Raw genomic sequence first — 26,132 nt, forward strand, 5'->3', positions numbered from 1 at the left:
CGTTGAAGCCATTTCAAAAAAAAAATACTGAAGCTTAGAGATATATTAATCTTCATTTGAGTATTGAATCATTTGTAATAAATAGGAACTACAGGATAAATTAATGATGAGTTATGTTTTCACTGCCTGCTACATGAAAATGGATAGTTTTAAAAGAATTTCGCACAACGCAAGGTTAAAAAAAGATATATAGTAATTTTTTAATTAAAATAAATAATAAATAAAACAGTTTAAAGTTTTGCCTCAAATCGATTTAATTAATGCCAGTTGTAGCTCACTCAATTGACAAGATAATGAACTATGAAGAAGCAACTAATTATGTGGTTGAATTCTTATATTCCCTGAATCCGAATGAATGAACACAACACAATCTCAGCCACATGGTTGGTAGTTCTAGTATGCTGCTGAGGAATAAAGATAGACCAAGACAGCAATTAAACACAGTTGAATAAAGTAATGATCTCGATGCTCTAACACTTAACCTACAGGTCGTTTTTTCACCATCTACTGCATAAAAACAGGCAGTCTTACGAGAGTTTCGCAGTTAACCCTTTGAGCGGTATTGCCGTACATGTACGGTGGTCGATCTTTTACTGTTTTAAAGTACCCCATATATTTACATAAATAATTTAAGAAATAATAAATAAAAAACAATATATTTTTAAATTTTATTTTATTGTAAATGATTATTTTAGAAAATAATATCAATAAATTAATAAGTACGAAATAAATAAACAGCAAAAAATATTAAAATAAATTATTTAAACATATTAATACACAAAAGTAGTAAAATAAATTGTGGAGGTCCATTTATATATATTTATTTAGGTTTTATTATGGCCAAAACTTAGCAACACTGATGTGACGTAGGCACTTTCTCTTGACGACTTTGGCGGGCTCGCACGACCGGTGTGTGCTTCGTTCACCGAAAATCATATATTCTAACATGAAACTTCTTTATCTCAATAAAAATACTACTGCAGCAGCTCAATCTGTGTCTAATGGCCACCCGTCGCCAAAAAATCAAAGCAATGAAACGTTAAGAATCGCTGATTTTTTTTCTATAATTTGTTATATATGCAATATAAAATAATAATATATAAATAACAGAAATAATGAAAAAATACGTAAAATTAACTCACACCCATGTGTATAAATTAATTCACTACTCAAAAGGTTAAAAGAATAAATTTACATTTTTAATTAAAATAAACAAAGTAAATAACTTGAATTCGTGGTAGATCACCATCAGCGAACATAACAGGTAGGTACTATCTCACACGTTGGTTAAGTGTTATTATTTTTATATTTGAATATATTATGTACTTTTGGGCATCGTGACACATTAGGTTAACCTGTCATGTCTCGATGATATTAATTTTAATGATTATATAACTAAATTAAAAGTCTGTAGTAGTTAATTTATGTAAGAAAATCTTGAATCTGTACTCAATTGGTTTTGATACTTATACAATGACTGAAGATCATCGATGTCAGCTATATGGTGTTTATTCATACAATCATGGAACGGCCTCAGAAGGAATAAAGAAATAGGGTTTGTTATTATATAAATGAAACAAATGGCAGATATTGTACAAGTATTTTAATATGAAATAGAATATCTTTCATAAAATACAAAATTCCTTTGGCGTAACAATCATGGCGTACAAAACATTCGATAATGACTTTTTAATTTTTTAAACCAATATACCGCCAGACTAGATATCTTATTTATTATTCGAGTACATATACATATAAAGGGGGTTGGGGATTTGCGCAATAAGATCGATCATTTCTTCTCCTTGGGTTTCTTCTCCTTCTTTCTCGGCGGGGGTACCGGCATTTCTTCGGACTTCTTGGTTTCCGTCGGCTTTTCCTCTACGCTTCCTGACTGCTCGAGCTTAGGCTTGGGTGTTTTCTTGACGACTTTCTTAGGTTTGGCTGCTGGTTCTACAGCTGCTTCATTTTTTTCTTCAGCTGCTGGAATTTCTGCTATTACCTCTTTCTTTTCAACTGGACTCTCGACAATGGGAGAAGCGGGCGCTTCCTTTTTTTCTACCGGAGTCTTTGCGGGCGTTTCAGATACCGTCTCTTTCTTCTCTACTGTGACTTTTGTAAGAATAGGACAAACTTGTGCTTCTGCCGCTACCTCTTTCTTATGCACTGAATTTTTTTTAGGTTTGATTGGAATCGGGCAAACTGGCGCTTCTGCTACCACCTCTTTCATAGGAATTGTGCAAACTGGTGCTTCTACTACTGCCTCTTTCGTAGGAATTGGGCAAGCGGGTGCTTCAGTTACTACCTCTTTCTTCTCTACTGGAATCTTTTTAGATTTAGTTTTAGAGATTGGGCAAACGGGGGCTTCTACTACTGCCTCTTTCATTTCTGTTTTAGTTGAAATAGGGCAAGCAGGCGCTTCAACTATTGCCTTTTTCTTCTCTACTGGAGTCTTTTTAGATTTAATTGTAGAGATTGGGCAAACGGGTGCTTCCGCAACTGCCTCTTTTATTTCTGTTTTAGCTGGAATAGGGCAAGCAGGCGCTTCAACTATTGCCTCTTTCTTCTCTACTTGAGTTTTTTCCGGTTTAGTAGGTATAGGACAAACTATTGCTTCTGCTAATGCTTCTTTATTTTCAGTTTGAATAGGAATTGGACAAGCGAGTGCTTCTACTACTTCCTTGTTAGTAGGAATCGGGCAAGAGAGTGCTGCTTCTACTGCTTCTGTTTTAGCAGGAATCGGGCAAACGGTTGTTGCTTCTACTACTTTTGTTTCGGTAGGAACTGGAGGTTGTCCTTTCTTGCTTCCTTTTTTCGCTTTCGGGGCTGGAGTCACAGTTAAAGGTTCCTCTTTTTTCACAACCGGTTCTTCAGTCTTTATTGGCTGCAGAGTTTCTATGATCTTTTCCGGTTCTGATGATTTTATTAAACAGCACTGATCGTCTATCTTGATTGGACACACGGCTTCGGGTTCGGGGCATTTGGAAGGTATGATTCCGATCTGTGCGAGAGATACCGGTCCGGCGATTGGCGTTGGTGGCGTTTCGGGGATCTTAGTGTCGACGCTGAGGTCTCTGAGGTTTTGCATTAAAATAGGGCAGATCATCGACACCACCGGCGGCGACGGAGAAGTGATCACAGGCGATGTTAAAGCTTCACTAGCGATGATACTCGAAGCGATACTAGCGGCGTCCTCGTGTTCGTTCTCTGGGGTTATAAGCGCTTCGACTTCTTCGGTCAGTTTCAGATGGCAAACAAGCCTTTCGGGTTTTACGGGGCATTTGACTTCTGGACGATGAGATGGCGGTTTGTCTTCTTGTTTGCTATCTTGTTGTTCCTCTTTCGCAGCTACACAAGATAGGGGTTTTACGGTCATTATATTTTGTTTTTCCAATACGTATTTTGTTTTTCTCGATAAGGCATTTAGTAGTCGATGTTAATTTTTCACAATATGGAACAATAGGAGTTAGAGCCTGGAACAAAGTTAATGGAAACAAAGCCAAGTTGTTAAAATAGAATAAGCGAAAGTCTACACGAGGAAAAGAAATGTTATTGCTAAATAGTTACATATTTGATTAATCGTTAATTTTTAATAAGCGATAGATTTTAAAGTTTTCATATTACGCGTTCGAACGCAACACACTTAGAAAGACTTGAAAGTAACTTTAAACAAAGAATGTTTTAGTATAACTACATCCTTATAGATAATTTAAAATATCAATAAAATTCTAATTCATAAAAATAGTCCGTAAAAAAGACGTTTTAACATCTCAAATATGAAAATATATGTGATTTGGATTTCAGGTTCTATTATCATAACCAGTCATGTAAATTTAAACGTGTATACCTTTTCAAATATGTATATTTTTCTAAGACTACGTGTTAAGGAAATCTGATGTGTTAAATATGTGTAAAAAGAGCTACACATGCAAGGTAATAAAAATGTTTTTCACCGATTTACATGACAGGATATAATTAAAACGAAAACAATTACTACAACTCAAATGGAACTTCATATCAATTTTTAGTAACAATAGTGAAATTGAAGTAGCACTTACAGAATATTTTTCTCGAAAGACTTCTAGTTTTTAAAGAGCGAAAACTTACCCAGACAATTGAAACAGGTTATATCTAACAAAGAGAATATTTTATTGAATATTATATAATAATAACGTCTTTTTTAGGTTATATTGTTAAGCATACTAATCGATTATTTATCTAGAATGGATGTAGCATATGTTCTTTGAGCGTGGGTAAAAAATAAGTAAAGCGAACATTATATATATATATACATACGTACACAAATATACAGTAAATTCATATATATAAACAAAACATGCACCTGCCACCTATTGGGAATTTACCTGAACTATCAAAGCTGCGTTTCTTCTCCGGCTTCCTCGCGCACTGGATGGGATAATCAAATTTAAATGCCATTTAATATTAATCAATTTTGCATTTTTTTTATTTAGAGTGTTTTTTCATATTAAAAGAGAAATACTATGAGGGTTGCTTAATTTATATATACTACAAGTTTTCAGCGAACACTAAAATAAAAAACATTTATTCACAAAGTTCATGCATCGTATTTATATATCATTAAAAAAAATAACATTTATTCTAAGACACCACTTCAGCTGCAGTTAAACATATTTTTAAGTGAAAAGAAGTGGAAATTTTCAACAGATGTTTAATAGGTTAATAATGTATGTAGCTAGTGATTTTTACTATAATACATGATTTTTAACTATAATGCCACTAAAATCAAACTGTAATTATGTATGTGTATGATAGTTTATGGCCAAAAAGTATGGTGTTAAGCCAAAACGGTCGCACAGCGATTTTAGTCGCCCTCTACATATTTTTTATATACAATACATAAATAAATTGTTAAATTTTTCTAAAATAAAAACCTTTATTTTACACCGTTAAATTACACATTATTTTACAATCTCAGATCATAACATAAGTATGTACAGAATTGGGCTATAAAATATAAATGGTGTAAAAGATACATAATTTTTGCAAATTGCCTAAAAATAAATAAATTAATATATGTTTTACATATATTCTTCAATCTTTCTTTGTCGATTCTGTATAAGCATATATCTCATTAAATTATTTGTAATATGTATATTTAATTCTCGGTGTTCGACAAGGATGCATAGTATCTTCCTAGCTATTTTATATATACTCTTTTAAAAATGCGTTGAATTAAATGGTTTCAAAAACAGTAAAATTGTGTATACATAATATATACTATGTAAATGACACATTCATTACACTGTATGCAATTTATATGCTGATATCTGCTTCAAAATTAAGTTTTTCTTTAGAGAAAATATATTTAATTGTAAAAAGTGTTTCTCAAAACTTTTTTTTTTTATAAAAATAAATATTAATATGATATAAAGCACATATTTAATTCATTTAAAAAAAAGTTTTTCCTCTAGATTATATATCATTATGGATTTCCAAAATAGTAAAGAGTTTGTATTTTTGTATTAACGTATTCTATATGTTACAGTGAATGTGTTTATTTCAGTGAAATTATATTTTCACTTGTTAATATAAATGAAATTGGATTGTAACACATACATTCGGAAAATTTTGGCCTTAAAAGGTGATGTTTCGCCCTACAGTTGCCAAACGTCCATTTGCTGTTTAAGCCCAAACCTAACCTAAACGAGCCAACCTAACCCAACTTGACCTGATAAAAGTTTAAAAACTAACTATAGGTTTTCAACTTACGATAGGTTTGGGTTTGAATATTTTGATTTAAATTAAGGTGAACAGATTTTGAAAATATCAAAGGACACTAAAAATAAAAAGAAAGACAATTTTTTGTGGACGTCTGCTCACCTTATCTAAATGGATTATGTGTCGTCCTACAGCTTTTTTTCGAAACTAAATTTATCAAGATAGTGGTGGTCTATAGTTAGTTTCATAATTTTAATTTTAAATGCAACCATATTTGGAAAATATTAAAGGAGAATACTAAAAATAAAAATGGCATGTTATATTTTTTGGTCCAGGAGAACAAAGACAAATAGCTACGGGGGGGCTCAAAAAAGATCATTTATAATCTTTTTTATATAAAGACCATCTCAGAATTTTTTTAAGCAGCAAATCTCTAAAGCTCATAATAAAACTTTCCAGCAACATCATTTATAAATATATCCACTTCTTATTGTTACTACGAATAATGCAGCTGGAGCTGTGTCTCGTGGTAATTATATTATTTTCAAGCTGATCACACTCCATTACATTTTAGACTAAGTTTTTGGACAAACCTTGAGGTTCAGTCACAGCCGGCGATTCTGATGGTGTTTCTTCCTTCGACTCAATGCTTACTGTGGTAGCGTCTTCGCTAGGCGCACTAGGCTCGGTGGAGATTTCCGACACCTCGCATTGGACTTCTTCCACGACCGGCGCTGATTCGACTGGTGCCGGTTTCGGCACATTGTTCAAAGTTTGCGAAATTTTGGCCCAAATGTTAGTAAACGAGTCGGCTCCCATGTAATCTATGTGTCCGGCTTCCCAGCCTTGCCGACGGAGGTGCTCTTCAACACTGGAGCCCGATTCGGGCTCTTCTCCGATTGACAATTGCGACAGTGCCCCAGCTATACCCGCCTGAAATTATCCAATAAAACAAAATAAAAATTACAGTGTCTAGTTGCTATAAAATGGTCTACTATATAAATTATATTCATTTCTAAAAAATAAAATCAATCGAGAGATGTGAGGCAGGTCATATCAAAATTCGACTTGTTGGCTTTCTGAAAAATGCTACAAAGATCAGATTGAATATTTTCTCCAATATACCAAGCATGATTATTGCGAAGAATCGTACGTTTGTAACTTATTTTTATTGGAAATTATTAATCGTGCATTAGTTAACATGTATTACATTTGTATTGTGAATTTTTAAACACAAACTACTCTTTACATTCCACTGTGTCAAAACTCGCCTTTTCAATAATTCTACATTAAAAATAGCAAATAAATAGTAATTAAAACTACCGTTTAAAAAAATTATATATCTATATCTAACATGAAATATGAGAAATTAGAAAAAAATTATAAACAATATTGCGAATATTAAATAAAAAAAAGCTCTTTATTGTTTATAAATGCAAAAATATAAAAATGGATTCCATATACACATCTTTAAGTTCAAATGCATAATTTTTTATATAGGTGTTCCTAAAGTATTTATGAATTTGCTTTAGAATTCAGAACTTATTTTAGCACAAGTCATAAATTAACGAATTAACTTTAATCTTTGCAGATACTAATGACTGTTCACATAACCTCAAACATTTTTTTTAATTTTTAATCTTCCTCTAAGTTTCATAGCATGTTTTTACTCTTTTTTGAATTTCTAGAATGAATTTTGCATACTACTAAATAATGAATATATAACATAGATAAGACGAGTTTTGATATGAGTTGCCTCATTTTTATTTTTTTAAGGGAGAATTAGTAATTATTGTATTATGTGCAGTTCATAAAGGTTACTTTTTTTAAGTATGTATTAATTTAATATTGTTCAATTAAAAATAAGTAAAGCATTGGAAGTGCAGTGCAGCAGGACCCACCTGTAGGTCGGGTTCGGTGTCCACAGAGGGCGTAGGGGATAGGGAAGGGGCATGGGGCAACTCTTCGTGCGAACATCTTTTGCATCCGTTTTGATCCAACACCGTCATATGGTTCAAATAGTAGTTGTCGTAAGGATGCCTCGGTCTCACCTCCTCGAATTTAGCATTACTACAGCCAAAAGTGTCGTCGGACTCGCAGTCCTCCTGCTGCCGGTCATTCCATGCGTTACATTCCACATAGTCGCATTCGTCAGAACGATTGAGGGTGATGTAGGAAGAGTCGGAAACGATAGACGAGACAAGAGAGTCCTCCTCTTCCTTGGCCGACAAGCAGAGCGTGTTCTCGTACCAAGGGGTCATTTGACTTATAGGCGGTGAGTCGGTTTTATTAGTGCAGTCGGCGGCGGCGGAATCATTCGACAAAGTGCTGCATTGGGAAGAAGGGGGCGTGGGAGCTTCCACCGGAGCGGGCGCGTAGCTTTCCCATGGGTCGTAGAAATCAGCAGCGTGAGGCACCGTCGAGGACGGCTCCTGGAACGTCGGAACGGGGGAACGGTGCCAAGGAAAGGGGGATTGGTCATTTTGCGGGGAGAAGTAGCGCGCCTCGTTTGATGCACCGCACTCCCACCGAGCCTATGACCAAGTCAACCAAAATGCGCATGCACAAAATACAAAAGCATTAAATTAAAAAGAAAATAATATTATATCACAGATGAACGCTCATTGGGGGTTTAAACTAGAATCTAAAATTCATTTTTTTTCCATAATTAGAAACATTATAACTCTATTTGATGGAGCGATCTGAACAGTTTATATTTATGAATGCTTGATAATACAGCGAGTTTCTATGAATTCTAGGTTTTCATTAGAGTTTATATCTTTATAAAAAAAAAATAAGCTCAATTAAAGACACTTCTATTGAGATAACATTACACTGAATTTAGTTATGAAAATCAGTACCAAATAAAAATTAATTTTAGTGTTTATTATAGTCTCCATTTTAAAAATTTAGTAAACAATTTTTCTAAACTGGTTCAAGAATAAGTAATTTTATTATATTTTATCGTTTATGATAAGTATAATAGTTTACTTTCAAAAGTAAAGATTCTAATAGAGAGAAAATATTAGGATTTTAATATAAATACATATATTTGTACCAATTTCTTATAGAACTACTCGAGTAGTTTAAAATCAAGCTAGGGTAGTAAAGTAATGAAAGTCAATAGTAATAAATAAATTTGACTCGCAGATCAAATGACAAAACTACAAGCACTAAGTAAAAAATTCTAATGAAGTATACAACATAAAGCAGTTATTATTAAAATATATAACCAAGTGACAGTTCTTCGACGACGCTTGATCAAAACATTCAGAGAAAAGCTGTATTGGCAGTATGGTGTTCTCCTGTTACACAGAAATATATTGCTTGGTAAAAGTATATTTTAAAAAAATGAAACGAATACTATGAATTGAATAATCTGCACGATTGAATAAATGGATCAGGTAGTACCTATTCATCATATTTGCTGATGATAATCCATGGGACAGGTAGAATCAACCATTCTTGATACTGATGCTTAACGACAAATCATGTAATGTCTACCCACAAAAACTAAAGCATATTGTGATATCATCTATAGAATAAATGTTTGTACTATTGAAAAAAAATATTACGAAATCATAAAATGACACCGTATTTTTTTTCCTTTTGCGCAAAATTTTTGCGAAACTGCCAGTCATAAAAAAACGACCAAACTTCAAGCACTAAAATACTAATGAAGTATCCGACATAAATGAGTTATTGTTAAAATATATAACCAAGTGACAGTTCTTCGACGATGCTTGATCAAAACACTCGGAGAAAAGCTGTATTGGCAGTATGGTGTTCTTGTTACATAGAGAAATACTATATTGTTTGGTAAAGATATATCTTAAAAAATGAGAGGAAGACTATGAACTGAATTATCTGCATGATTGAAGAAATTGTTCCTTTTCAAAATAAACACTTAACCAATGAGTCAGGTAGGATCTACTCGTCATGTTCACTTATGGTAATCCATGGGACAGGTAAAATCTACCATTTTTTTGATTCTGATGCTTAACGACAAATTCTGAAGAATCTACCCATAAAAACTAAAGCTTATTGTGGTGTCATCTATAGAATAAATGATTGTATTATAGGAAAAAAATATTACGACTTTTTGAGATCATAAGTGACACAGTAATTTTTTTCCTTTCATGCAAAATTTTCGCAAAACTGCCCGTTTAAAAAAATGTCGATTAAGTGTTATTATAATTTAAAAAGTTCAGAAACATCTTATTATTATTTATTATTTTAAGGTATAATTTCTAATTATGGAAAATACATAAAATGAATTTAAAAATCTTATAATATTCAAACCACCAATGAAGATGTTAAAGAAGGATGGTAAAACTTAAACACTAGATAAAAATTAATAGAAAAAAATTAGTATAAAATCAAAGTTAAGACACTCGGTTAATTTAAAATGCAAAAGTAAGTTGTAAAGTCAAGGTTATCGATTGATTTATTCGCAATTTAAAGTTGAAGCGTGAAGATTGTAAATTAATAAAAATAATACAAATGATATTAACATAATGTACACTATACATATAACCTAATGAAATAATGACATATTACAATATTTTAAAAACAATGTTAGATCTCTGACTTACCATTGTGTTATGGCACAAGACATATGTATGTTCCGAGGACTGCTTGTAAAATTTTATCGTTTGTTTACAAATTAACCAATATAACTTAATACTATGCAAAGAGAATCAATTTACAATCAACGTGAATCGACTGACCACAATGACCACAGAAAAAAATATAATACTCATCTTCGGATTTCACTATTTAACAGAACGTTATTAATTCTTGTATCTTGTTAAAAACTTCATGAGATATACTTCAACGTATGATTTTTTTATTAGGGTTTAATTCAAGTTTGATTTACCATAGCCACGTCGAGTTTTGGATGAACGAAGTCAATGAACAGATCCCACCAGTGTTGCAGAGGCGCTTGAAGGAAACTGTCATCGGCAACAGTTTTGCTACTCCAATTGAACTTTTGCAACCACGGTTTTACATTGCCGATGAAATGCATGATTTTCATATCTCTTCCGTACCTGAATAGCAAAAATTTGATGATTAGAGTTAAGCGCGAATAAATGTGATAGTGAAATTACTTACTGTTGCAATGCCGGTAAATATGAGTAGAAAGCGGTAGAGCACACATTGTAGAGGAATGGTAGGTGTTTGTTGATGTCACCGCGCGACCAATCTGAGAAATATTGATTCAACAATCCTTGATCTCCACCTGAATGAAAAATGTATTGATTTATTTATTATGGGATATAAAGAAGTTTTTTTTTATTATTATTGACATGAAACTGTTTCTAAATTATGTTTTTAATACTTTTAAATATTTTAAAATATTACCATCAAAGCTGCCTTTTTCTTGTGCAAACTTAATCAAAGAATCGAAAGTTTCTTTCGATGGCCGGAAGACGAAGACGCCGGAATTAAAGCAATCTGGCCAACCTACGTCCGGAGCAGCTGACAATTCTTCTCTTTCAAACAATTCGTCGCAATTTTGGAATACCTATGTACAATAAAAATATATATTACATAACTAGCACTTATGATTAAAAACATGCGCAAATAAAAAAACATATATTATATATTAAATCCTCACTAATGTATCAGCGTCGAGGAAGACACACTTTTTGTACTGTTCGAGATTCCAACAGTGCAACTTGGTAAATGTGATTCCGAGTTCGGGACGGGCTAAGAGTGCTAAGTGTGCTGCGTCTTTCGAATCCAGCACGTCAACGGTGACCACTTGAGCAAATACTGATGCTAGACGGTCCCTAGACGTAAACGAAATTATTACAAATAACATGATAAATAAGAATGGCTGCACAGTTATCTTAAAATTATTTATTAGTAGTGTATAAACATGCAATTATTTAATAAGTTTTAAAGAATATAGCTATTTAGTGGATCTATCGCACGTACTTCATTATGGGTGTCACGCTGGGTGTGACCATAATGACAATTGGATGTTTGGTGCCCACTTTCTGTAGAGAGTGGGCTAATACTAGAGCTCCTAAGCAGTATGCATCGTTTGTCGCTAATGTTACCCAAGCAGTTTGTTCTGAAACAATAAAAATAATATAAAATATAGTAATAAATAAATTTATATGTATCTATGAATATTTAAGGATTGGATACAAAAAACACTATAAAAATGGATCAAGGAACATACGTCGCCCCAACAGAAATATTATTTGAATCAGTACAGTGTAAATAAAATAAGTACATAATTAAAACATTTTCTATTTAGCTACAACAGCTTTTCTAAGTATACTCGTCGACGCGACTCGAGGTAATCATATACCAGCATATGTAAAAAATTTGTGAGAAATAAAAATATTTGTAGAGAACAATTTAAATGAGCAATATATAAAATAATTGTTCCATAAAATAAATTTGTGTATTACTGTTGGACAGAGTATGTGCAAGCTAGCATAGTACAGAACAGTGAATACCTTATGAACAACTGTCTGCAACGAATCCCTTTTTTCAGGAAAAAATCCGAAAACTTACATTACAAAAATTCACAAATAATTCGTTTTATGGAACAAAGTATTTATTTTAATGCACGTATCTCTCGAAATAATTTCATGTTAACCCCTTTGCAGTCATGCCCGAGTTAATTTGGAAATTTATAGCTTAAGAATTCTTAAAAATAAAATTTATACGTATATTTTAAATGTTTTTAAGCTGCTGCAATTTTTTATACATCTGCATAAGAAAGGGTGGGCCCGTCCCAGACGTTTTTGAGTAATTTAAAAAAAAAGTGTTTATATATCCTAATATATAGGTATCTGAGAAATGTTTTTTTGAATCATGGAAGTGAGTCGGTTGTATAATTTGTCAACTAGACAAAAAAAGCATTCTTGAGTGCGCAGTATCGCACTAAATGATTATACAATGTACACAGTGCCCTCGAGCTCCTCAATCGATGCTCGTTTCGCAGAACAAATCTCAACATCTTAGAGGCTTTACTGCATTTTATTTTTATGTGTGCCCATATTGAACATATTGAAGACAATTTGTAAAGTATGATTTAAAAACTTTAATCATTTTATAGGACAAGTCAGAACTATCATTTTTTAAAGAATTAAAGCATGAAAGCATAGAAAGTACAATTGAAATATTTATGATCAGATGTAATTTAATATAATACATATTTATATCGGGAGAGGAGGGACATGTATATGAGAGTACCTTTGTTTTGATTAGAATCCTAAATTGTAACAATGCAATATTTAATTTATATTATTGATATGTTGTAGGATTATATAATATATAAAGTAGATACATTCATTAAATTTTATATGTATATCTATACCATAAAATAGAAAATACATGTGTCTGTCACAAAAACTCGTCCCAAACGGTAACGAAGTAACATATTCACATGTCATTCTGGCTGTCATTTCTAGATCAACTGTACTATTTTACACAAGTTGAAAGTTGTGCTGAACAGCTACATGCTGACAAAAAAATATTGTATATAGCCAAGTATTGAAATAAATTTGTTAAATTAATTATAATGAATAAAAATACATAAATAGCATATATATTGTATACATATATACACTAACTACATTCTCAGTTATATTATAGTTGCCACTGTATTGTTTTCAATACTGGATATTTAATAGTCGTTCTCAATTTTTTGAATTTTTTTAAGAGCATGACATATATTTAAAATCTAAAGTTGTTTTTGGATCACATAAAATTACCTTTATTTCACTGCAATAAATCTTTGAGTTGTAATTTATGAAAAGCTTTATATTTTCTTACTCTTAAATAAACTTACTCATAATTTTCATTAAGACCTATGATTTACTATAATATAACCAAAAAAATTGATTCTGATAATTGTATTTCCAAAATTATTTTTTCAAAGAAAAGAATGTATAATATAATTTAAAATAATGCATTATATCTAAGCGCCAAGTGTTTCAGAAATATTTCTAATGGTTATTAATAATACAGTCGACAACGTCCAAGAATTCTTTCAAAGTTGTAAATACATTCTAGTTTAATTTTAGTTCTAAAATCGTCATTGATATAAGCAACAGTAGACACAAAGTCCACTGGGAACATTATCGTTGAAAAATCAACCTGAATTTTCTACAAATGGGTCAAGGTTTTCATATGTATTATATTATAGTTATCCTTGAAGCTCAACAGAACACTTCAATTTATGACCTTTCTGATATGTAATGCTAAAAATAAATCGTACAGAATGTGAAGTAGGCGTATGCCAAGGACTGGTTCATTGTCTAGGACAGCAGTATGATGTCGCTGCACTCGTTTTCCTTGTGGGATATATGCCAATTGGTACAGAATCTGAACTCGTTTCACTCTCGACAATTGGTTATTGACTTCGTGTTTTATAGTAACAGAAAAATAAAAGAGACTTACATAATTCAGTCGCTAAACGAAGATTATCTTAAATGGAATTTTATTTTAGAATGTACATAACAAACAGCATCAGTTTATCTGTAACTAGCAGTAACTTATCACGTTCGCTCGCATGTGTATGCAAAGTAATTATTTAACTGGGGAACGTGAGAGGATTCTTGATACGTTGATATAATTACAGAACTCGACAATAACAATTCTCGCCTTGTTTTCGATCGAAAGTTTGGTATCATAACATATGTATACTTGTTAAATACTGATCTTGTGAGTAAGGTGAAATGTAAGTCATAAAATGCACATTTTTTACTTGAATCATAAAGCAACGGCTTTTGAAACGAGCCGCTGAGAAGATGTACTAAGATTTAGTTATCATAAAAATTAAAGGCTCGTATTTTTCGGTTCAGATTTTTAATACGGCTGTGGTCAGAATTTATATTAATTGGTCGGAATTTATATAAATGGTTAAAATTTAAATTGGACTAGTCAGAATTTATATTAAATGGTAACAATTATTTACAAAAAGTCAGAATCAATTTTAGTCAGTATTTATTAAAGTTCATTGGTCAGTATTTTTAAAGAATAGTCAGTGTTTACATATATTTTACTGTGGGGTCCATTTATAGATTTTACTATGGTCAATATGGGCCCATTTATATAGATTTTATTATGGCCAAAACTTGGCGGACTTGCAACGGCAGGTGCTGCCTCGTGCACCGTATATTCCATATTAATAACATGTAAACTTAGCTATATTTTAATAACATACTACTGCAGCGGCTCCTCCCCCCACTTCCCATATCCAACATCCGTCTCCAAAAAGGATAGTGATCCCGGAGACCATCAGCAGTTAAACCGCGACGGTCTACCCGTCCAGGTCGTTCTCGTGACGACCTAGGAAGGAGGCCTGGCCTAGCGTCTGTATGTGCAGTATGCAGGCGCGAAATCCAGGCTAGGTAATATCCGGTCGCTCATGGGCTGAAACTTCTGAGCCTGATGCGACCGCGGAAGGAGGGCGTGGGTCAATAGGAGAGCGCAAAAACAATTATCACTTCTCAGAAGTCAAAAATTCACGTCAAAAAAAATCGTGTTGGCGCCGTTGCAGTGGGAACGCTCGGTAACGAGCGTTCCCACTGCAACGAGAGCATTTAATTGAATAATATTAAAAAATCTTTTTGGTTCACAGTTCTTTAAATATCCGAATCAGTTAAAAATACATAAAAATAAAATTGTACGCGATTCGAAACGTAAGTCTGGCTCCGATTCAATATTTAATATTGGTTTTGTAAACAATTTCTCAAACAGTGGTGACCCTGGATGCGTATTTGCGCTTTCAAATCGTAAAAAAATAGTATACATCATATATTTATTTTTATATATCTACATACACATGTATATAAAACTTTTCGGCCATGTGGGATTAGAGATTTGTGGCGTAAAGTCAACATTTTTACGAATGCATCCTGGTGGTAATGTAAGTTTAGAAAAATATTTCTGTGTTTCTGACCACCGGCACAATTACGTAATCTTTATATTTCGCATAAATCATTCGCCGCATTTTCTATGATTGTGTTTTCACCAGCGTTGCCAAGAAACCGTCGGCGACAAACGAGACGAAGACGCAAAACTGTAACAGAAGGTATAATATATGATCTACTTCCCGAAAATGAGTCTTATTCTTTAACATTCCTTTAATATGTAATATAGAATCGCGTTAAACGCTTCCCTTTTAGATCTGAACGTATAAGAAGGAAAGAAAAAATACACAAAACTATTAAGTGAAGATTCATCACACATTAAGATTCATAATAATTTATTTAATGACATGCATTTTTCTGGTCAAATTTGTAATCCACGTCAAAAGCAATAAAATAGTGCCGTCGCAGCGGAAACGCTCGATTATCTAGCGTTCATATTAGGTTTTTAATAACAATATTACGACTTACAATAAGTGAGAATCGAATGAAGCACGTCTAAACTGAATTTAGACCAATAGGAGAGCTCAAAAAATAACTATCCCTTCTCAGAAGTAAAAAATCCGCATCAAAAGCAATAGAGTCGATTTTATTGCTTTAGCCGTTAATTTAAAATAATATAATTCACACAGCCTTGATATCAGTCGTCGGTAAATTAAAAATATCATTTTATTTTCGTGTAAATGAATTAAGATAATTGTATTGCTTTTTTTAACTCGATCTTATCAAGTGGCCTTGACAAGATTGGGTTACAGTTTTAAACGTTAATTAATTTAATATTAACCTTTAATACCATGATTATCAAATACTCGACTCTTTTGTAAAGTTACTCAACAACGATAAAATTGGTAAATAATTGTAAAGCATAATTACATATACGAGCAGCTAATCCACCATAAATTTATCTATCATATCAGCTAATACCAATGTAATCAATACTTGCTCGAATTCATTGCTTCATATATGTATATCCGAACTAAACATTTTCCAAGAAGGTATCTAAGCACAATCGCGCCTCAAATTATGAACACCCACACGTATTAAGAAATTACACTGTATAATATTGTGAAATTGAAGCACTTAGCGTGAGAAATGAAATTCAGTTTCTGTCATACTTAAAAATGTCTACCATGAATTTCAATGGATAAGCGCTCGGTACAGACCGTACGTGACAATAGACGGATGCATTACAATAGCCATTCGGAATCCTTTTAATTGCCAAGTGCTATTATAAATTGTATCGACAACATTTTTTATATGATTTTAGGAATAAGTGTCGGTCATAAATTACAAAGAATCACAATAGCGTTTCTAACCTGTTTAAAACTCAACGCAATAGTCAGGCGCCATACTGAACTTCATATCAAATCAGGATTACAACTAATTCAATTAATTACACCCCAGTTCATCGTAATTAATGGTAATTTGTAGCAAAAACTAAACGAAAGTAAAATCACACAGGATCCAAATAATAATTTAGGCCGAGTGCACCAATTCGACAACTTGGACTCATTAGAGAAGATCGAAGAAGCCGCCGCTTCTCTCTTCGCGTCTACTCTCGTCGAGCTAGACGACCGGAATTCAGAGTTCAACTCACTTTGGAGACTTTCGGATAAATACACGAGGACTTCGCGTATACAATAAATATACAAACTGTGCGTAAATGTGAGAATGTAACATAATATTAATAATTAACAAAAAACTTTGCCTTATATCAAAGCATAACCAGCACGATATACCAGTGGTATGGTCGGTTATTCATACCTGAAATACATGTGTACAAATCCCATTTGGATATTTGTGTTTTTAAATTTATATTGTGTCTGAGAGATCAGAAGTAGTAATTATTATATTGTAATTATAATTTAATATGGTTTTCATAGGTTTTCTTAATCTCACGGATGAATACCGTAATGCTTATTTAAAATAGGTAGTACATATTAGATATAAAAAATGATGAGCTACTTTAGCTCATATAAAATAGTATATTTGTATAAAATAAGAATGAAAAAAAATGAAATAGTCCTGAAATAAAGGCTAGGACTTATGTTTAAAAAAGTAAAGGCAAAAATACTGTTGATTGAATTTTTATTATTGATTATAAAAACAACTTTTGTGAATTACTTTTTAATGTATGTATAAAAAATATTTTTTTTGTAAAAATCAATAAAAAAATTAATGTTTTTTTTATGTAGTTTTTTGCTACCAATTTTAATTATTTCTGTCATATTTATTTAATTAAACAGTTGTTCGAAAAAAAAATAATTGCCACATTTTTGTGGCAATTATTTTTTTAATTTTTTTATGATCATTATACAAACAATAATTACACTGTTAAACATTAAAAAATATTTAAAAAACACAATTTAAAATAGATAAGCACAATCCCACACAATTTTTTCCAGCTTCTCATAGCTATAGCCGAAAACATAATTGTGTTTAGAAAACATAATAAGGCATGAACGCATTTCATGAAGCGATGCAATTGGCTCGCAAGCATCTTCATCTGCGATTCGACAGTGCAGTCTCGAACCAACATTATGAAATATGTGACACCTGATCACAGAGGCATAGCAGATCGCAAGAACACATCACGACAATCACAGCCGACAATAATACAACTCGACAGCAAACACTCAAATTTCAATATAAATTGCTTTATTTGCATATGTTTATAAAATAAACTGTTACAATATTTTCTGGCGTCTATTCAGCTGGAAACTCGGACTCAAAACTATACAAGTTAATAAATATTATACTTTGGTGAATAAATAAAAATATTAATGTATGATATTAACTTTTACTTCATTAATATTTTAATTTGAATGGGGTCACATTGTACCCCACTTCGGTCCACAGATATAAATTATATATAATATCTGAAAAATATGTTTAAAATGAATTGTATAATTATGTATTATACTGTGTATAGTATGATATAATAACTAAATATTTTGTTATAGCAATATTTTTTTTTCAAAAATAAAATCTTTGTGGCAAGAAGTAAAATATCGTGATATTGTAAACTTTAGCATTATTTATTATATAATTATAAACATTAATAATGCATAAAATGTCGAGCAACAGAAGATTAATTGAAACTATAACTTTGTATGAATTATTCTGTATAATTGAATACCCTCATGCATTTGAAGCACAGGATGCTACGAGTTGTATCCAGAACCCTCCAGTTTCACAGTTAACTGACTGGAATAGATTACGGGGAATACTATTTCGAGCATATGCAGAAAGGAACGCGTCGTCGAGCTTATATTAGTCCTTTTTTAGAATCGTGTCTCCTATCGAGCATTCCTCCTGTAGAGTCGCAATTTATCTATCGATGACGCCTAAAAACTATTTCTGACGTTCCTCGTTCTATTGGGAATTGTCCAGCGTGAATCCAATGTGGATCCGATGCCAAGAATTAATTTAATAAAAAAAGATTCAATCGGAACCGACGCAATATCTAATAGTGTGAAGAAATTTCTGGTTTTCACATGGTCAACGTTTGGTATTGCTGATTTTTTTACTAGGCATTTGTGTATTTATAAACTTAGATGCTTTAGAAAGTGGTTGAGTTTGAATAATTAAACTTGTTTCCAAAATGTACATGGCTAGAGACCCACTCGCAAGAATGCATATAAGTATTTGGACAACTTTTTTCGACTGTGCTTATTACGTATAGTTGGGACAATTTGGTATGCAAAATGGCCTTGAAATTTGCATATGATGTAAAAAAACTTAATTCAAGTAGTTTCAAGTGTATCGAATGAATAATAGAAGTGCAACAATATTTTTTTATCTCTACATATTATATACACATAAGGAAAGTAGTTCTTTAAAAAAAAAATTTAGGAAACACATTTGCTACAAATATTATATAGCTCAATTTCATATGTCGCGTTTCTTTATAGTAAAAATCGAAATGTTTCTCATTACACAGAGACATTTTCTTTACAAAAATAATTATATTCTATCAACATAAAATTAGCACATGATCGACTCTTTTCTCATACTTTTTTGCACTTAAAGGTTTTCTGCCAAGGACAGTCTCATTGTCTTAATTTTCACCCCACCGAATTAATTGTTATTGCAGCCGCAATTCAGGACGTTATTTGGGTCGGTGTAACCCTAAACCGAAAGAAAATATTTAAGTCGAAGATCATGTGTCGGAGTAGTGCGGTGAGGCGACGAGACCGCAGACAGTTTCAAAATAGCAACGCAATCTGTCGACAAGACAACGAAGGAAGACAGTCGAAACGTTCGATTGGTTCAATTGCTATTAGTCGGAGCCGGAATTAATGCAACTTCACAACAGGGATATCCAACTACTGACTATTTAAAAAAATAAATTTTAAAATTAAAAATATGATAAAGTACGTCCATACTCTACTTCAGACAAGAATTGTATAATATTAAATAGCACTGGTCATCCCCAATGAATACAGATTTTATTATATATTTCTTTCGATTTTTGTTACACAGATATGTGCGTTTTAAGACCTAACTTCATTTCAGCTGGTATGCTTAAAAAAATACAGGACTTTATCGCGAATCCATCGGTCGAAAACAAATACTTGACCCGATGTATTGAAGAAAGACCTGCTAACGATGTCATAAAATACACATGTTTTACTTGCATCATAAAGTTACGGCTTTTGAACCAAGCCGCCGAGAGGATGTACTAAAATTTAGAGATCATAAAAATTTCTCAATACGTTATTGAAACGTTGATATAATATATACTAATGTTATAATTAATAATATACAAAAATGTAAAATACATTTATTTGCCGAAGACACTTTAATAAAGAAGTTATAGATAATTTAAAAAATGATTTAAGTATAATAGAAATATAAGTAAAAAATAATGTGAAAATAAAATAAAATCTCTCGGAAGTTGTCCGAGGTTACCGAGAACGGGAGGTAAAGTGGGGGTAATTCAGTCGACTTGGCCAACTTCGAGCGCTTCCGAACATTGTCGGCATTATTTCCGAGTCAAAGGGACCGAAGTCGGAGCTGCTCTTTCGAGCGCGAGCGGTGTGATACTTCCCCTTTCGCTCTCTCGCGTGTTAAGTGACGAGAGTGAGAGAGATAATAATATGGTGTTTCGCAAACTGAGATAGAACGAGTAACTCGGTTCAATTTCAGTATGCGCATAGGCGTCATATGGTTAACACGCATGTCGAGCGCTGCAGCGTGGTCACGTGGTCAAGTTATAATACCACACGCTTATCGGGGAATCAACAGACTCTTACTGACATCTTTGAATATTTTAAGGCACCATAAGGAATTAATTATATTTTTGATAGTATATTCTTTTAACAAATATCGTTATTATATTTTTTTTCATATAAAATTAAATAATTCTAAAATAATTAGTGGTACTTGATTTTGTTAAAAAAAATCGTTTCGAATATCCGTATGTATTTTCCTAGATCGGTTTATATAAATGTCACACCATAACGAATTCTTATTTAGAATCGATGGCGACAAATTCTAAGATAGTCACAGATGTGGTTTTCGTATTCTGAAGTATAATTTTTATGCCTTATGGCATTTTTCAAAAGCCGACAAAGATTTTGCGTAAATTGACGACCGAAAAGTTTTCATTGACTTTTTTAATTATCAGTAGCGTAATTTTAATAATATGACAATTTAAAAATTGCGATTATTTGACAATTTTTTCGATGCCGGCTGTACGTGACAGAAGCCGCCGTCCGGACGGCATATGAAATTTGCGACAGTGTGGTCGCTTACTCGAAGTCGTAGATCTCGTCCGACTTCAGTTGTAACTTCGGTTCGGACAACTTTCAGAAAGTGTAGTGCGGACATTACATGTGTTCGAATAAACTGGTCCACTGAATTAAGTAGAAAATCAATATACTCAAAGTACTTGGGCAAGTCCTTCTTCAAGTCGAAAGCTAGCTTGACAAGAGCGCGCATTAAAAGCACCGGCTCCACCGAAGCGGAATCCCGTCGTAAAGTATCGCTGTCGTTTCCTGCCCCTGTGTGTTCAGGACTTTCATTGTATCGAGAATGCCAGTGGTTAACTATAATGGTGTATAAAATAAATCTTTTTTTCATCTATATCATCAGTCGAAATAAATGTTTCACTAAAATTAAGTATCTTGTGTTATTACTTTCAACGCCATTAAGTCGTTGGCAGAATTACTCAAAATTTCCACTATTTATTGAACGTCTCTAGCAACGTTGTTATAATTCACGATGACACCCGCCACGTAAATAGGCCGACACAAAAATACGATCCAGGAAAACAGCGGTTCCTACTGATTATTTTCAGATTCTCAATGGGAAACAGCGTCAGTGATGTGATTTAAAGGGGTCAGAACAGGACCTTAGCCAACTGCGTCGAGAGGAGAAACTCTAAACAAAGTGGCCAAACTATTTCCGTCTGAAAAGTCGAACGTGATATTTTTAAATAGAACTAGCACGTGGAATATATAAAAGATTTTTTCGTAATGTTTTAAAGTACAATTTACTATAAATAGAATTGATATATTATCATAAAATGAATTAAATGTATATTAATAGACTTGACCTCATATGGATTTCATTAATTTTCTATCGAGTATTGAGTAGACTTTCATATAAAAGTTCATGGCTTTAAACAAATAAAACGAGAATATTTATGAAACAGTTGTTAACAGTTAAAATGGAAACTGTATTTATTAAGTGAGGATATTAAAAACATTCTGTGGTTTTAAAAACATAAGGTTGGTCGAGAAAACTTGTTCCTATATAAATTGGATCGAGATTACTTTTTTATATAAAAAACTAAAGCAGCGTCTGCCAAACTATTCTTCCTGCGACACGATTATTTTTATACTTTTCCTTCGTGGCCACTAAAATTGATATCACCTATTTTGACCTATAGGTAAAACAAAGTAAAGTTGTTACATATTATAATAAAGGCAGAAACGGGCTGCGTGAACCAGACAGAACGCATCGTTTATCTCGATTAAATTATTAGTCCCGATGCAACGTTTTGTAAAAAAACGAATTTTTTTTTTTAGCTGGTCTCTTATTGGAATGTTTGCGTCGCATAGTTATTAATTTTTAAGTCGATGTAAATTTGGCAACCTTGCACTTGTCATTTCGCATTCAACCTATTTATCGCAAAAGACACAACAGAGACTTTTAATATGCTATTATTGCTACGTATGGTATGACGTAAAGACTGATGCCACTTTTGTTAATTGCGATTTTAATGTGTAATATTCTATAAGTATCATTGTTACAGTCAATGTAGTTTTAATAAGTAGTGGTCCTTATATATTGTTTTTTATTACACAGCAAAATAAGATGTGATTATTATTATTTTTATAACGCCAGCTCTATCAACGTATTAAAAATAATTTATTTTTTATAAATAATTATAATGTACTGTGATATATATTGAATAATTATTTTATTAGATAATATTTCAGAGTTTTGTGAAAAATAAAGGTTTTTGTATTTTAAGTTGACCACAATGCGCCCATAAATTACACGAGTACCTGGATAAGATAAAATCAATACTATCCGACAGATGATTAAAAATTCGAATAGCTGTGCTTATTGAAGATTTGTATAATACTTATGTTCTCGCATGCATTACTTCAAATTCGCAAGCGCTGGTAATTAGATAGCACACAAAACAAAGTTCTTCCAGAATCTCTGGATTGTGAATATACTATTCGACGCGACTCGAAGGAATCACATCTCAGCATACGCTGTAGAAATTTTGTGGGAAATAAAAATGGATAATATTTATAGAGAGCAATTTAAATGAGCAATATATAAAATAATTGTTCCATAAAACGAATTGTCTGTGCATTACTGTTAAACAGATAAGGTGCAAGCGAACGGTAGCAAGCAAGCATTGGTCAAAACAGTGAACACCTTATGAATAACTCTGCAACGAATTCCTTTTTAAAGAAAAAAAATCACAAACAATTATTTTTATCGAACAAATTATTTATTTTAATACACGTACCTCTAAAATAATTTCCCTGTTAGCCCCTTCCTAGTCACGCCCGAGTTAATTTGGAAATTTGTATTTTATGAATTCTGATCTTAAAATCAGTGAATTTCGCAAGAAATTTATCATAGCCTTTTTTTGTTAAAAATTTAATTTATAAGAACATTTTTAAATGTTTTACAACTGCTGATTTTTTATACCACTGCATATGAAAGGATGGGTCCGTGCCACATGTTGTTGAGTCATTTTTAAAAAGTACTGTGACCGGGAATTGGTGAAATAGCACAAATATTTATATATCCTAATGTATAGGTATCTGAGATTTTTATTTTGACCACGGAAGTGAGTCGGTTGCATTATTTGCCAACCATACTAAGGAAGCATGCTTGAATGCACTACGCACTATATGATTATACAAGGCACACAGTAACCTCGAGCTCCTCAATCGAGTTTTGTAGTCGATCCGGGTACCAGGTCATAAATCATAGTTTGGTAAACGCTGAACTAAAGTATAAATATGCACTTTTGCAAAACAATACATTGTAAAATTATACGCTATAAAATTTCGTTTTATAAATACTGTTATCTTTATTCTGAAAATTTGTAAAACTACTAATTTTTCAAGACGTTTTTAAGACAAGAAGTATAATATAATATGATACATAATTAATTTATTAAAAGCTGAGTTTTAAACTTTAAATTATTATTATGTATTATGATTTTTTCTATATAAAAAACGCCACAAATTTATATTTATAATTATTATCATAACATATTTAATTTATTGTTTAAATTAGGTTTTTACTAGCATGATTTGTGATGAATAGTTTTATGCATTACTTCGCTAGGGTTAACTTCCATTACATTTTTGGCACAAAGATACAATAAAATGTTTACGCAAAGTTATGCGCAAATTGCATTTTTTTCATCTAGCACATATTTTTTTAAATTTAGTTTTGAAATCATTGCATAATTTATATATTAATTAAATTATTGAATCTGTGTAAAAAAAATTGTAAAATTAAATTTTATCGTAATAATTTGTATAAATAAAATAATAAAAACGACATATGTTAGCAAAAAATAACCACAGTAGTAAAAAAACTATAAATAAAAAAATGACAATTTTGTAAAAAAAAATATTGCTCATCTTTAAGTAGTGATATTTTTATAGTAAAATAAAATAATTCTAAATTTAATACGCATAAAACTGGAAATAAAAATATTTGATAAAGCAAAAACTAAAACATATTTTAAGGGATACAAATGCTTGTTATACAGTATAATTGATCAGAGGTCCAGCGTTTAATTTTACATATGAATCAAGTATAATTTATGTCTTTCCTTGTAACATGACAAGCGTTACCACGATGTGTTATACCAGGTAAACGCAATCAATGACCAAACTAAAATCAGTGCTATCTATTTTAATAATTTCAAACACTATATGTCACTATGTGCGACCAAGGTTGATTTTAATCAAATTATTTATCCGCGAGATTAAGAAAATCTAAGAAAACCTTATTCTAATAAAATCTAAGAATTATAATTATATAATAATCATTCTTTCATGTACAATATAAGTTGAAAAATACTAGGGTTCATACGGGATTCGAACCCATGTCTTTTAAGTATTAGTAACTGATCAGTAGAATATTAGTATAATGATACAAAATAATTAAAACCTCTGTAATAAACTACAAGTTAACACAGTTGTATACTATTTATTTTTTGAATGAAGTGTTTACATTAGCGTAGTAAATCGACCGTAGAGGGTTTAAAAAAAGTAACAATGAATCCATTTGGCATTGCCTGTGGAAATACTATTAGTGTTTGTGTTATTTTTATGCGCCAAGCCAAAAATATTTTTTTCGTCAAAATGATAACACTCGTTCGTTCGTAACATAGAACGGGCGAAATTGGCCTTTTAGGGTCAAGTTCGGAGATAGTGCGAGTTACATAATAATTTGATACCACGGTTATTTAATGTGACAAAAATCATTGCCAATTATAAAACGATAATAAAAACGATTAACAAACATTAAAATTAAATGAAATAAATATATTTCACTATCACAATCTCCATGGGTTTAGATAAGATTAATAAATAGAAAACTAGTATATACTTTTAGAAGTTTCGCGCATTTAAGAATGACACATTTGTTGTTAAATTTGTCCGCTCGGCGCTGCTGTCGTTTAGCGCTAAAAGTGGCGAATTTAAATTTAAATCTGCATTTGAATTAAAAACAGCTAAAGGCTGAGAGCTAAGGAATGTCGATATGGCATATAGCTTCGAGCGCATATTTTAGCGCATGAGTTAAAGTGTGTGCGCATTGTCGCGAAAGTAGGGTCGAAGGTCAAACGAAGGACGAAGGTTCGATCAGTGGAGAGGAATTCGGTCTAAGGCGCTAACTCACCGGCCATGTCGGCGAATGCAGCCGTCCAACAGCGTGTGATTGCGCGCTGACACTGACTCTGTGGCCTGCGTTTCTCAGGGATACTTAATCGTGTGCTCGCGAACGTTATTTTCATACGTTAGATGGCAACATTTT

At 32.1% G+C, this 26,132-nt stretch overlaps 1 protein-coding gene across 8 annotated transcripts; it reads right to left on the reverse strand.

Annotated features, from left to right (window-relative positions):
* Positions 1 to 1,588: 1,588 nt before the first annotated feature.
* On the reverse strand, positions 1,589 to 26,051 carry LOC148232857 (uncharacterized). 8 transcript variants are annotated; one of them, XM_088191054.1, is made up of 11 exons: positions 25,998 to 26,051; positions 11,641 to 11,779; positions 11,318 to 11,492; positions 11,062 to 11,224; positions 10,813 to 10,939; positions 10,577 to 10,748; positions 10,293 to 10,331; positions 7,599 to 8,231; positions 6,291 to 6,630; positions 4,362 to 4,404; positions 1,589 to 3,345 (listed from the first exon to the last, which is right to left on the reverse strand). In XM_088191054.1, exons 1-10 carry the CDS (start codon positions 26,002 to 26,004, stop codon positions 4,370 to 4,372), a joined length of 1,830 nt encoding a protein of 609 aa, XP_088047180.1. In that variant the 5' UTR covers positions 26,005 to 26,051; the 3' UTR covers positions 1,589 to 3,345; positions 4,362 to 4,369. The 8 variants fall into 8 exon arrangements, with proteins under 8 accessions (XP_088047180.1, XP_088047182.1, XP_088047176.1 ...); XM_088191053.1 differs by lacking the exon at positions 4,362 to 4,404 and adding an exon at positions 4,056 to 4,128 and having other exon boundaries at positions 3,253 to 3,345; XM_088191056.1 differs by lacking the exon at positions 10,293 to 10,331.
* Positions 26,052 to 26,132: the final 81 nt, after the last annotated feature.

This window comes from Plectrocnemia conspersa, unplaced genomic scaffold (assembly GCF_051122295.1).
Source record: "Plectrocnemia conspersa isolate PC_06_02 unplaced genomic scaffold, ASM5112229v1 ptg000008l, whole genome shotgun sequence".
NCBI lineage: Eukaryota > Metazoa > Arthropoda > Insecta > Trichoptera > Polycentropodidae > Plectrocnemia > Plectrocnemia conspersa.